This window comes from Podarcis pityusensis (genome assembly GCF_964106645.2).
Source record: "Podarcis pityusensis genome assembly, chromosome: 4".
In the NCBI taxonomy this organism is placed as follows: domain Eukaryota; kingdom Metazoa; phylum Chordata; class Lepidosauria; order Squamata; family Lacertidae; genus Podarcis; species Podarcis pityusensis.
In genome coordinates, this window is record NC_138027.1 from 1,814,973 (window position 1) to 1,829,852 (window position 14,880).

Here is a 14,880-nt window from a genome sequence, read left to right on the forward strand (position 1 = left end):
GAAGGTGCCCTTATCCCTGGCATGCTAGCTTTCCATGGGCAGGTGGTTCTGTTCACCTGCACCAGTGGCCTTAGATGTTCACCTGCTGCCACGGAAAGAGTTCAGGTGGAACCAGGCAAGAAGAGAGGTGAGATGGAGCCAGGTACTCGCTGGATGAATTGGGAAACATGGGAGCCATTGCAAGGCCTGACCAGATCACCCCACTGCTTCCTCTCAAAACTGCAAGGATATTATTATGACGACTTATTTCATATCCACACCGCTTTATACTTTCAGGAAAAGAAAATCTCAAAGTGGTTTACAACCTACATTAAAAGATCAAGTAAAACAACTCAGAATAAAAAGTTACTGAAGAAAGTCAAGAATACATTCAAAGCAACATACTTAACTGGAAACAAAAGTTTTATCTTAAAAAATTCAAAATAGAATGTTGCTAAAGGAAGTAAGACATAGAATGCACATTTAAAAGAGCATCATTAAAGAATATAAAACTGTGTGAAGAAAATAACGACAGTATAAACAGTACAATGAGAATGATTGGAAGACTCTTTTTGTCAGAAGTCTTTTCTATTTGAGTGTTTATTTGGGTATTGGTTGGGAAGATTGGGTTTTTTTGTGCACGTAGATCTGCTTTTTCTTCTTTCTTTTTTCTGTGTTTTCTTCTTTTTCTTCTTCTTGATTGTTTGGTTTTCTTTTTGTGGTGTGAGATTGTAGATTCTTTGTAGATTCTTTGCATGTGTGTGTGATTTAAATTAATAAAGATTATTTTTAAAAAAATAGAAAAGCATAATTAGCAAAAGAATGAAATATTACCATAAGCAAAGGACATACCTGCTGTTGTTGCTGCCCTTCATGCCCAAGGTGGGTGTTGGCTGTGAAAGCTCAGGCTCACTGATATGGATGAACCAAAATGCATTGTTTGGGCATTTTTCTTCTTCACTTTTGTATCAATTGAAGGCATAGCTGTCAACGTTTCCCTTTTTAAAAGGGAAATTCCCTTATACTGAATATGATTCCTCACAAGAAAAGGGAAAGGTTGACAGCTATGATTGAAGGTATTCATCTGTGGATGAACATGCACAAAATCACATGGGGAAAATCGATCTTATGCTCCACCATGCACATTAACACTCTGGTGTATACACAGACTCTGTTAGCTGTCTATTTATTTCCTTGCTTCACTATCATTCTATTTGCATAGAACAGTTTCCCCCGAATCTGGTCCCCCCCCCCAAGATGTTCTGCGCCATCAGTTTCATCAAGGTTGGCAGGGAGATGTCCTTCTTGATGCAGATTCTGTTCCAGATAGCAGAACATGATTCACTGTGGCTGATGGGAGATGTAGTCCAAAGTATCCGGAAGGTGCTGTGGTTTGGAAAGGGTTGCTGGGAATGGTAACACTGCGAGGGCCCAGAATTCTTTGAGGGGAAGAATGTCCTTAAGAGCTATAGTGTTTGTCACAGTTGGGTGCAGCGTGAAGACATTCTCTGTGCAATGTCCCTGATGTCCAGAGCAAGTCCAGAAGGGGATATATAACAGAGCAGTGGATAAATCAGGGCAGTTTTGGAAGGTTTAGTCAATCATTTTGATTTAAAATGGCATCTCTTTGTGACCAAAAGTAGATGAAAACCTCTTCCTTGATCTCAGAAAGCATCCTGCCAACTTTGGTTAGAATAGACAAAGAGCTTTCCAAACAACTTCCCCAAAAATATGGCAGTTTATTGATTGCTTTATATATATAAAAAAGACAGCACATTGTGATTTTTCAGTATTCAAAGGTGTCACCTTGAGGGATCTTTCACCTTTTTGCTCACCAAAAGCTATGCTGCATAATTTAATGAACACAAGCAGATTATAAGTATAGCCTGGGCCGCCAATATAGATGGCATTTGGGAATGCAGAACCAAAACAATTGAAGCTCCCATGTTGATGATGGTGCCTTTTTCTTTACTGATTATGTTGATCCAGGTGCTACTGAATGGGGGAGCCTGACCACTCACCATGGGACCCCAAAATAACCAAAGTGTCTTCCATCCCACATTCGTCCTTACTGGCATCCCAGGATTAGAGAACAGAAATAACTGGGTCTCCTTCTCTTTCTGCTTTGCCTACGTCATTGCTGTCTTGGGGAATGGTGCTGTTCTCCTAGTGATTGTGAAGGATCAGAGCCTCCACAAGCCCATGTACCTCTTCCTCTGCATGCTGGCTGTGAGTGAGCTGGGGGTCTCCCTCTCTACCCTTCCCACAGTGCTGAGCACCTTCCTGTTTGATGCTAAAGAGATTGGGCTGGATGCGTGTCTTGGCCAGATGTTCTTCATCCACTGCTTCTCCTGTATGGACTCAGGGGTCCTCTGGGCGATGGCCCTGGACCGCTTCATAGCCATTTACAACCCTCTGCAATACACCAGCATCCTGACAAGCCTTAGGATCATTTTGTTGGGATCAGGGATTGCCCTGAGGAGTGTTCTCCTAATGGTCCCAATGCCTCTCCTCCTAAGAAGGCTGCCATTTTGCAAGTCTACCACCCTTGCTCACCCTTACTGTCTGCACCCCAATTTGATCCATCTCCCTTGTGCGGACATCATGGTCAACAACCTCTATGGCCTCTTTTTTGTCGTTTCCACATTTGGCCTTGATTCCTTGTGCATCGTCTTGTCCTACATGATGATCCTCAAGACCGTGCTGAGCATGGCCTCCAGGGAAGGCCGTCTCAAGGCCCTGAACACCTGCGTCTCCCACATTTGTGCTGTCGTGCTCTATTACTCTCCGATGATTGGTGTGTCCATGGCACACAGGTTTGGGAAGCACAATTCCCCTATGCTGCCCTCACTGATGGCCAACATCTATCTCCTGGTTCCTCCCATTCTGAACCCCATCATCTACAGCATCAAAACCAAAGAGATCCGCAAAGCCCTGGGCAGGCTTTTTTCTCAGAAGTTCTGATCTGAATTGGCAAAGAGTGTAGCAATGTCCCCAGAGTGTTTGTGGTTTCTCAAGCTCAGCAGAGGAAAATTGAGTGACCATTTGGTTTTATGCATTTACGGAAACCATGGTCATCGTTTAAACCCACAAACAGATGTATATACGGAGACAGGGTAGCTTTTTCATGAGTACCCTATTCTGCCATACATTATAATGCATCATATGATCATGGAATAGCACCATAGGGGAGGAAACTGTGTAGCTCAGGGGTAGAGAATGTTCCAGGTTGAATCCTTGGTATCTCCAGGTGGGGATGGGAGAAACTACTGCCTAGGACTCTTGAGAAATACTGGCAGCCTGGGAGGTGGACCAATAGTCTGACTTTGTATAATGCCATTTCCAATTATCCTATGGACAATGTTTATTAAAAAGAAAAAGAAAATGCCAGGAACGGCCTCCATATCTCATTGAAAATGGAGCATTCCCTCATTTTTTTGTTTAGTCGTGTCCGCCTCTTCGTGACCCCATGGACCAGAGCACGCCAGGCACTCCTGTATTCCACTGCCTCCCGCAGTTTGGTCAAACTCATGTTAGTCGCTTCGAGAACACTGTCCAACCATCTCGCCCTCTGTCGTCCCCTTCTCCTTGTGCCCTCCATCTTTCCCAACATCAGGGTCTTTTCCAGGGAGTCTTCTCTTCTCATGAGGTGGCCAAAGTATTGGAGCCTCAGCTTCAGGATCTGTCCTTCCAGTGCGCACCCAGGGCTGATTTCCTTCAGAATGGATAAGTTTGATCTTCTTGCAGTCCTTTTAACACTATGCTATTTCATGAAATGAGGACGCTTGGTTTCATAACTTGCATTTCTAAACTTCTGTTAAACTGTTAAACTGAGTTATCTCTCCTCAGCTCTGAAAACATATCCAAATGTTTGCTTTCCCCAAATCCAAGAATGTCCCCAACCTGCATCCCTCCCACTCAGGTGTGTTCAATAAACTGTTCTTGGTGTTTGGTTCTTGACTTGGCATCTCCCCAGTCTCTGCAGAAACCGCCAATGATAGAGAATACAGAACACAACAAAGCAGAGAATTCAACAAACATGTTTAGAAAGTTGAGGCGAGTTTTAAGCTGTTTTCGCTTCATTGCTATTTTAACTCTTCAAAAGCCTTACATTATCTATGTTCTTCCTCCGCTATCAGAGAGTGCTGTTGTGGTCCTGCCCTCCTTGTGGGCTTCTCCCAAGAGACACCTGCTTGGCCGGGGTTCAAGACCAGGACTATGAGGCATCTCCTTGGGGGGATTCAGCAGCCAAGCTCCCCTTATGTTCTTATGGGACATCACCCACCAACATGCACAACATGCAAACATTCTTATTTATTTCATTTCATAAAATCTGTAACCACTTGATTGTCAAAAACAACAACCACACCATTTCAGCGTGACTTCCAAAAAGGATTAAACAATAAAATGATCAATAAGAAGAGTGAACAACCATATTGTGGCTAGTAGCCATTATAAACACACATTTATAATGATCTGTGTTGTTGGAGAGATGGTGGCAGCGTTACCCATGTGCTCCTGCCAATTTTCAGCGCTGTGAGCATATTGAAGCCCAAGTCAAACTGGTCTTCAGGCCCATTTCCAGGGGACACCCTACGGACTGTGCATGAACACCGAAGGTTTTTCTCCCTGTCTTGTAAGAGGCAGAACTCTACTGAACAGCAGAGGCTGGGAGTTGCAGGTGGGGGGATGGTTGTTGTGTTGCTCGAATCCTGCTTGCAGGCTTCCCTTTGAGGCCTCTCGGTGGCCACTGGGAGAACAGGAAGCTGGGCTTGATGGGCCCCTGGCCAGATCCAGCATGGGGCATTCTTATGCTCAGATCTCACAGGGCTAACTTCAAAGAGCTGGGAGTCGTACACAAACCCTAGACAGCTTGGGACCAGGACACCTTGCAGCAGGAGCACATTGCTTTATGAGAGAAAACAAAAACCAGGAAACAAAACACAGATGATTTGTGTGTGTGTGTGTGACACTGTCCACAAATTGGCATACCTCTTTGGCATGGGTCTTTCATTTTCTGGAATCTTTGCATACGTGATAAAGTTCCGCCTTTCTCCAGGGAAAGTTTCCTTGGGTTTTACTACCTTTCCTAATTTCAGTTTTGGTGTTAGTTTTTCCATCACAGGTATTTGGCACACTATCTTGTGCTGGGACCCTAGACTGGCTTCCTTGAGGTCCTTCCCAAGGCAGATCTGCATTTTAATTCAAGGTCCAAAAATTCTTTCAAAAGTAGTCATCTGTAGGAAGGGCACCCAGATCATATTTATTGGTCAATGAACCATAAAGTGATGTGCAGTGCCTCTTTATTTATTGCAGTGAGAACACCCAAGTGTGTTCTCTGTTAATGGGACTCCACTGCACCATTTGGTGCCAGAGTGCTATAATATATAAAAGGTAAAGGGATCCCTGACCATTAGGTCCAGTCGTGGCCGACTCTGGGGTTGCGGCGCTCATCTCACTTTATTGGCCGAGGGAGCCAGCGTACAGCTTCCGGGTCATGTGGCCAGCATGACTAAGCCGCTTCTGGTGAACCAGAGCAGTGCACGGAAACACCATTTATCTTCCCACCGGAGTGGTACCTATTTATCTACTTGCACTTTGATGTGCTTTCGAACTGCTAGGTTGGCAGGAGCTGAGACTGAGCAACGGGAGCTCACCCCGTAGCGGGGATTCGAACCGCCGACCTTCTGATCAGCAAGTCCTAGGCTCTGTGGTTTAACCCACAGCGCCACCCAGCTATAATGCATATAAAGCGCTTTATCTTTACAAATGTAGCTGAGTCCAGTTGGGTGTGCATGGGAGCCTAAAGGGTGGCTTTCAACTACATTTTGCACTAGCACTGGTGTAAAGGTATCTCCCCTCTCTACATGCACCCTGGGCTCCCCTCAGATCTGCTCTGGAGGCTTAGGGAGAGACCCAGAACAGATTTAGGGGGTGCACAGGGGGACTTGAGAGGGGCCTCATTCCTTTGCACAAGGTGAACTAGAACTAGAGACAGAAGAGAAATTATGTAATGGAGAAAATACAACCAAAGGATTGCTGCCACTTCACACAGCCTGTGCTTAAAATAGATAGATCAGATGGTAGAACTCTGTGATCTCAACAGTTGCAGCTTCTGGGACCTAGTCTGTCAAGGGAGGCTGGTGCTGAGTTCTGCCCACTGCAGAGCAGCTTCCTTTGAGCTGATGCCCCTGGGGTCCCTGAGAACTGCAGGAGGAAAGCCTTGCATCCTCCCTCATCAGGAAGAGACACAAATATTTCTGCAACTGAGCCTCTGGCAGGTCCCTCTCCTGTCCGCCAGCAGAGAACAAAGTGTTTTTCTCCAGGTGGGTCTTTTAATATTTTTATATAGGTTTTGCTTTTCTGCATCAAGGGCATCATACAAACCATTGTGGTCCAACAACTGAATGATTGGACTTTGATGACGCTTTTGCTTGCCTTTGGTATTCTGCATTAAGCATAATTAAATTTAACTTGGTTGATGTATGGCAATTAAAGGGTGGATATCTGAAGGCTTCTTCTCCTGTGACCTTTAGTCGTTCATCTCCTTCTTGTGGGACATTGGTGCCTTTCACCAGGGCTGCTTCTCGTTCCCTCTCTTCCAAGCTCATCTCCCTTGGTTGCTTGTCTCCCTCTCACCTTCCTTTCTCTCATTCTCCTTGGAACTGCTCTATTATTCTCCTATCTTCTGCAGCTCATGACCCTTTTCCTCTGCTGCTTTTACATGTCCCTTCTTCTTCTCTTGCTCGTCCAACCTTTTCTTCTGCTTCTGAAGAGTTGCTGTGAGGTTTGTTGTCCTCTTTCAGTCCTTCCTGTTGTCATCCTGACCTGGTTCCCTTCTGTCTTCTGGCTACATATGGTTGCTCCTCTTATTGCTTCTCTGCTTTACATATCATTAGCAAGCCTCTTCTGGCTTGTTTGCAAGAGCATCTAAACATGCCACAGTTTCTCCTATTCCCAGGAATGCCATCCCTTGATCCTTCTTCTCCTTCTAATGGTCCAATCTCTGCTGCCTTTTGGTTCTAAACTTCTGGAGCATGTTATCTCTTCTCACTGTTTTTATCCCTTCTGTTTTTGTTCCTTCTGGTTCAGCCAGGGATCACCTACAAGGTGGCTTTTCTCCTTTGCATTCCTCTGATATGGCTTTTGTGGAGATCACTAAGGACCTTCTTCTTGCCAAATCAAAGGACCCATATTCCATCCTTCCTCAAGAATTTGCACACACTGAAAAATCAGTTTTGAAAAATTCAGTCGACCATCTTGGTTTACAATGGCATCCAATTGCATCTTAACTTATAGAAAAACCTGCTCCCTGATCTCAGGAACCATCATGCAAAATATGGTTGAAATCTTCATGTCCAGAGCAGAGCACACAAAGGGATTTTGAAAATATATGCCGGATTATTTATTGAGTTTTTTAAAAAAATATGCTTTGTTATAATGACAGGAATCACCTTGTGGGTTTGCTGACATGTTTCGTGCCCAAAAGGTAGAATACAGAATTTAGAAATAACGACTACCTTCTTGGTAGTTGTGCCTTCCCTGTGTAACGCCCTCCCTGCAGATAACAAGGTGATAAAGAACTACAAAACTTTTAGAAGACATCTGAAGGCAGCCCAGTATCAGGAAGTTTTTAAAGTTTCATATTTTACTATGTTTTATGTATGCTGTAAATTGCCCAGAGTGGCTGCGAAAACCCAGCCAGATGGTTGGGGTCTAAATATTAAAATTATTATGATTTCTATTATTACTACAGATAGGCCAATAATCTGATGTAATTAGTTAACCTTAGAACCAAAGTAGGGAATGGTGTTCATGATAGTGCTTTTTTTCTTTCCTTATGTTCATCCAGGTGCTACTGAATGGGGGAGCCTGATGCCTCACCATGGGACCACAAAATAACCAAAGCATCATCCATCCCACATTCCTCTTCACTGGCATCCCAGGACTGCAGGCCATAAATATTGGGGTCTCGTTTTCCTTCTGCGTCATGTATGCCATTGCTGTCTTGGGGAATGGTGTTGTTCTCCTAGTGATTGTGAAGGATCAGACCTTGCAGAAGCCCATGTATCTCTTCCTCTGCATGCTGGCTGTGAGTGAGCTGGGGGTCTCCCTGTCTACCCTCCCCACAGTGTTGGGCGTCTTCCTGTTTGATGCCAGGGAGATTGGGCTGGATGCGTGCCTCAGCCAGATGTACTTCATCCATTGCTTCTCAGGAATGGACTCAGGGGTCCTCTTGGCGATGGCCCTGGACCGCTTCATAGCCATTTACAACCCTCTGCAATACACCGCCATCCTGACAAACTTTAGGATTATGTTGATAGGCTTAGGGATTGCCATGAGAAGCGTTCTCCTAATGGTCCCAATGCTTCTCCTCCTAAGGAGGCTGCCATTTTGCAAGTCCACCACCCTTGCTCATCCTTACTGTCTGCACCCCAATCTGATCCGGCTCCCTTGTGCAGACACCACCGTCAACAGCTTCTATGGCCTTTTATGTGTACTTTCCACATTTGGCCTTGATTCCTTGTGCATCGTCTTGTCCTATGTGATGATTCTCAAGACCGTGCTGAGCATGGCCTCCAAGGAAGGCCGTCTCAAGGCCCTGAACACCTGCGTCTCCCACATTTGTGCTGTCGTGCTCTATTACACTCCAATGATTGGTTTGTCTATGTCACACAGGTTTGGCAGGCATAATTCTCCAATGCTGAACTCAATGATGGCCAATATCTATCTCCTGGTTCCTCCGATTCTCAACCCCATCATCTACAGCATCAAAACTAAAGAGATCCGCAAAGCCCTGGGCAGGCTTTTTTCTCAGAAGAAGTTCTGATCTGACATGAAGGATCTTGGTGAGGTTTCCAACTATCTTTCTCTGCAGGTCGAGAAGGACCAAGCAGGTAATTTTCTGGTACACCAGACACTGAAAATTGCTGATGTATTAACCAGGTTGAATTTGGTTGATGCAAACCCAGCAGACACACCGATGGTGACAGGTCACCAGGTAGATAGTACTGCTGAAGCGTTTTCTGACACTACACTGTACAGATGCATTCTAGGCAAGCTGAATTTCATTGCTAAATGTTCAAGACCTGACATAGCTGTAAGCACTAACCTGCTCAGCAGACATGCCAACAATCCTACTGTTCAGGATTGGAAAGCTCTGAAGCGCATAGCCCGCTATTTGAAAGGGACTTTGCACTACAGGCTGAGGTTCACTAGTCAGAAGACTGGAGGTCTTGAAATTTTTGCACATGCTAGTTTTGGAAGTGACACCACGGATGGTACAAGCACTTCTGGAGTATGCTACATGTACAACCACTGTCTGTTTGACTGGCTGTGCAAGAAACAGACGACAGTAAGCCTAAGTTCCTGTGAAGCAGAACTCAGTGCTCTGTCATTTTCACTCATGGATTGTGAATGGTTGGTGCAACTGTTTAAGGACATCAGAGTTTCTGTGAAATGTCCTATACAAGTGTATCAAGACAATAGATCCTGTTTGGCTTTGCTGTTGGTTCTTTGCTGAGAGTTGCAAGCAAAGAACCAACTACTTGCAGATAAAGCTACATAGTGCAAGAGAGTGTATTCAGAAAGGACTCATTCAGGTGTCCTACATGCCAGGAAACGAAATTCCTGTAGATCTGTTGTCTAAGGTTGTTAACAGAGAACAACTTAAGGTTTATGTACAGAGGTTGCAATTGGGTTGAACCACAGGTACTACAGGTTACACGAAAAGGGGGAGGATGTTAGGATATAGTTCTGTTCCACCTTAAAAGGGAACAGGCTGTTGTGTGTCACATGCCTGTTTACTTCCAGCTGTCTGCTGGGAACTTCCGTTTTGTATATAGCTTTTGTTCCGGCTGTTTTCCTGGACACAGAGGCAAGCAGTCATGTTTTTCCTTTGTTCTGAACTACATTGAATAAAGCTGTAAATATGCTCTCCTGTCTGCATCTTTCGTTATGGAGACTCTGCTGAAAGGGTGTGCATGGGTCTTGGAATGTCTCTGAGGCTCGTGTCACTAATTGACTGATGCTGTTCCATGGGAGACCAGTGGTCGTCTGGAGACAACTGGGGGCCTGCCTGATGCCTCCGTCTCCCTGGCAGCATCCCAACAGGCAAAGAGTGTTGCAATGTCCCCAGAGTGCTAATGACTTCTCAAGTTCAGAAGAGAGAAATAGGGCGACCATCTGGTTGTACATTTGTACTTTTTAAACACACAAACAGATGCAGACACAGACAGAGTAGGTTCTTCATGAGCTCTCCGTCCTGTCTTCAGTTACGATGCATCAAGTAATGGCAGAATGGTACCATAGAGGAAGATGGTCTGTAGTTTTGGAGGAATTTCAAAGGGGTTTCTGGACTGGAGGTATCCCTCCTAGAAACTCAAGGGGAAAAATATGCAGGCACCAAGAGAAAATACAAATGCACACAGGGAGAGGCAGAAATATAAGGAGGCTTCAGAGAACCACATGTAAACCAATGTTTCTTGTACATTTCCAGATCAAGCACATGATTTCTATTCACTACTTAAAGGATCACAGCAATCTTAGCAGTTGCAACTCAGCGCCATCACCCCAAACCATTCAGAATCATTTAGCTCTTCAGATCAGCTCTCAATGATTATATATAATCTTTTTTCAATGTGGTCTTTTTATTCAGCTGACTAATCTTCCTATTCATTAAATGTCTCCCAATATCCTCTTTCATCTATCTACAAAAAATTCAAGGTGTATCGCAATCACCATGCCTAGCCGGTTCTCTTTTCATGCATACAAAGGGCACCATAGATTCTAAAAGTTTGTTGTTTTCAGTGTTCTGGGAAGAGCTTTCATCACATACAGTACCTGAAGGCAACTGGTTCTGTGTTGTAAAAGGTAGCCAGGTACAGACTTACTCAGTTTAGCTAGGCTCAAAAGAAAATGAAATCATCAAAATGATGCAATTTATGAATTTCTTCTTCTTCTTCTAATTCTCAGTCCAGTGAGCACAGTGAAGTCTCCAGGCCCATTTCCACTGAACACCCTGCTACCTGTTTTCTCACACCTGAATCATGAGGGCTACTGTATGCCCTTAATGCTCTGTCAGAGGCCGTATACTCCTGAATACCTGAGGCTAGGAATTGCAGGTGTGGAGAGTGCAGTTGTTGTGCTCTCTTGGGGGCATCCGCTTGGCCACCATGAGAACAGGAGGACTACTGGCCTGATGCAATGGAGATGTTCTTCTGTTCTTTTCTTACCAGGCAAACTTACCAGGCATTGGTAGTGCTGTACAAACCCTGCACAGCTTGGGACCAGTATACCTAAAAGATTATTTCATCCCATCACAGCACTCTGTAGCTGGAGATACCTTTTCTGTTCCATTTAAAGTCTGAATCGGGCCTTCATTTTGGTGGCCTCTGCTCATTGGAGTGCCTCTTGAGACACACATAACATCTTTATTGTGTGTGTGTGTGTGTGTGTGTGTGTGTGTGTATGTGTGTGTTTGCACCTGTTGAAGACTTTCTTCTTCCAACAAGCCTTCAAGATAGAGATTTTGCTCCCACTCGGTATCTGCATAAGATTTGAAAATCTTTTGGTATATGGAATTATTTTAATTTTATTTAAATACATGTGTGAAATTATTTCAAGATTCTTCATAGGAAGCAATTCATAAACAAAACAGACAAATAAATAAATAAAATCCACATTCCTATTTCTCTTAGTGCTACCATGAATACATCCCAGAGTGCTGCATCTAACTAGACACCTCATGTAAATGATGCTTAAAATATAGAGAGAGATGCTTAAAATATATAGAGTGCAACTTTGTAATCTCATTGTTGCAGCTGCTGTGGCCTAGTTTGTCCATGGGGGAAGGTGCTCACAAACAGATGCAGAGACGAGAGTAGCTTCTCCCTGAGTAGCCCACTTAAATTGTCTTAAATTGTGATGCACCATGTAATGACAGAATAATACCGAAGAGGAGCTCACTCTGTAGCTCACGCTGCTTCCGACCATGGAGGGAAACATTGTTATCAAGGTTATTTGTCATAGCTAGCTCAATAGCACCACACATTCATTCCAATCTATGTTACCAGAGAGAAGATGGTGGCATCGGTCATGCTCCTCTTCCGGTTTTCAGTCTAGCAAGCACAATGAAATCTATGTCCAAGTAGTCTTCAGGTTCATCTTCATCGGAAACCAATCAGTCTGTGCATTCATAGAATCATAGAATTTGGAATTGGAAGGGACCCTGAGGGTCATCAGAACTGGTTATGCTGAATCATGGTGGTTATGCTGTATGGGACGCTGGTGGCGCTGTGGTCTAAACCACTGAGTCTCTTGGGCTCGTCGACTGGAAGGTCAGCATTTCGAATCCACTCAATGGTGGTGAGGTCCTGTTGCTCTGTCCCAGCTCCTGCCAACCTAGCTGTTCGAAAGCACACCAGCACAAGTAGATAAATAGGTACCACTGTGGCAGGAAGGGAAATGGTGTTTCCGGGTGCTCTGGTTTCTGTCACGGTGTCCCGTTGCACCAGAAGCGGTTTAGTTCTGCTGGCCACATGACCTGGAAAGCTGACCACATGACCTGGAAATCTCCCTCGGGCTGAAAGCGAGATGAGTGCCACAACCCCATAGTGACCTTTGACTGGACTTAACTGTCCAGGGGTCCTTTACCTTTACCTTTTACCTCCTATGTCCATTGTCAGAGGCAGTGTGCATCTGAACACCAAAGGCTGGACATTACAGGTGGGGAGAGTGGCTCTTGTGCTCAGGTCCTGCTCATTGGGACATCTGGTTCGGCCCCTGTGAGAGCAGGACGTTGGTCTAGTTGGGCCACTGGCCTGATCCAGTACGGGTTTTCTTATAAACAAACAAACAAAATCAATATTCATATTTCTCTTGATGCAGCCACCAATATAGTATTGCAGCTAATTAGCCACTTCACATAGCCAATGCTTAAAATGTACAGATAAGACAGTGGAACTCAGTAATTGCACCGTTGCAGCTGCTGTGACCTAGTTTGCTGTGGGAGGATGGTGCTCAGCACTAGTTCTGCGCCCTGCAGAAATGTCTCCCTTGGCTTAGTGCCCCTAGGTGTCCCTGCAACCTGCAGGAGGGACATCTCATCTCCTTCTTCTCCAGGGATTCCCAAGAAATCAGCATAAATCTTTACACAGCTGAGCCTCTGACATGACTGGGTCTTTCTCCTGGCCGCCAGTAGAGACTAAAACGCTTCTATCCAGATGGGTCTTTTTATGCTCCAGGTGGAACTTGTTCTTCATCAGAGAAGGTTGCCACAAACTGCCTTCCGGTGTCGGGGATATTGATCCAGGATTCAGGGCTCATCCACTCTGACCAGTGCTTTCTAGACACGGGACAAGCAGAAGTCTAGACGAGCCCAGAATCGCCATAATAGAGAAGCTTGCCGAGGTATGGAATGGGCCTGAATATTCAAGGGCTGTGGCTCTGGAGTGCTTCAAGTGGCTGGTAGGGGGTCAAATGGGCCAGGTGCGCCCACTTTCTTTTAAACAAACTGAATCCTGTGTACCTGCTGCCCCAGCTAGAAATGCTTCTCTCTGGCTTCTCCCAAGATGATGGAGTTCAGGGACAAAGTTCCTCCAAATTCCTCCAGAGCAGAGCAGCTCTTCTGCCTCCTCTTCCAGAGTGGCTTCTGGAATGTCTGTTGGTACCCACTACTTATTGGGATTTTTAAAAGAGGGTGTAATAATAATAATAATAATAATAATAATAATAATAATAATAATTTATTTATACCCCGCCCATCTGGCTGGGTTTCCCCAGCCACTCTGGGCAGCTTCTAACAAACTATTAAAATACATAGTTGGTCTTAAAGGTGCTACTGGAAGGATTTTTTTTATTTTGACTATGGCAGACCAACACGGCTACCTATCTGTAACTTAAAATACATAGTCTGTTAAAACATTAAAGGGCTGCCTTCAGATGTCTTCTAAAAGTCTGGTAGTTGTTTTCCTCTTTGACATCTGGTGGGAGGGTGTTCCACAGGGCAGACGCCACTACAGAGAAGGCCCTCTGCCTGGTTCCCTGTAACTTGGCTTCTCGCGACGAGGGAACCGCCAGAAGGCCCTCGGCGCTGGACCTCAGTGTCCAGGCTGAACGATGGGGGTGGAGATGCTCCTTCAGGTCTACTGGACCGAGGCCATTTAGGGCTTTCAAGGTCAGCACCAACACTTTGAATTGTGCTCGGAAATGTACTGAGTATTGAGATGCTTCAGTATTAGGGCTTACCCAGATTTTATCCAGGCCCAGGTTTTAAAGCTCCATGTCTGAGCAAGGTTTTTTCTTGTGTGTCCTGGCCTCCCCCCCCCCCCAAGAAACACTTGTGTTTCACTGCTGAATCAGAGCAAATGGTTTGCTGTGGGTTTTCCCATTGAAAGCACCAGGACAAAAAACAGCCGCCACCACTTAGAGATGGAGCTTGGAAGATTTGTGCCTGGGAAGCTCAGCACAAAAGGAAGCCAGGATGAGGCCTTAATGCATGCCACCTTGTGGCTTCATTACCTTTTTTGGTTGAACCAAAGGTGGGCTATGGAATTTTAAAAAGAAAACAAATCAATGCAGTGAATGAATGATATAGACATGCCACAAATCTGGCAAAATAAGGAGCTGCAGAATAATAATAATAATAATAATAATAATAATAATAATAATTTATTATTTATACCCCGCCCATCTCACTGGGCTTCCCCAGCCACTCTGGGCACCTTCCAGAAAAATATTAAAATACTGTAATACATCAGAACCTAAGCAACTGAGGCAGTACATGGGAAAAGAATCTAGGAGGTTTAGCAAAACACCAACGTAAAAACGAGTCCACAGTGTGATGCAGCAGCAAAAAAGCGAATGCTATTCTAGGCTGCATCCACAGAAGTCTAGTGTCCA

General features: G+C 44.8%; 2 protein-coding genes across 2 annotated transcripts; both read left to right on the forward strand.

The window, feature by feature from the left end:
* Positions 1-2,001: 2,001 nt before the first annotated feature.
* Positions 2,002-2,943, forward strand: LOC308476316 (olfactory receptor 51I2-like; the record flags this gene model as incomplete). Its single annotated transcript, XM_081003855.1, has 1 exon — positions 2,002-2,943. One exon carries the CDS (start codon positions 2,002-2,004, stop codon positions 2,941-2,943), a length of 942 nt encoding a protein of 313 aa, XP_080859981.1.
* Positions 2,944-7,864: 4,921 nt separating this feature from the next.
* Positions 7,865-8,809, forward strand: LOC308475300 (olfactory receptor 51G2-like; the record flags this gene model as incomplete). Its single annotated transcript, XM_081002369.1, has 1 exon — positions 7,865-8,809. One exon carries the CDS (start codon positions 7,865-7,867, stop codon positions 8,807-8,809), a length of 945 nt encoding a protein of 314 aa, XP_080858495.1.
* Between the last annotated feature and the right edge of the window lie 6,071 nt (positions 8,810-14,880).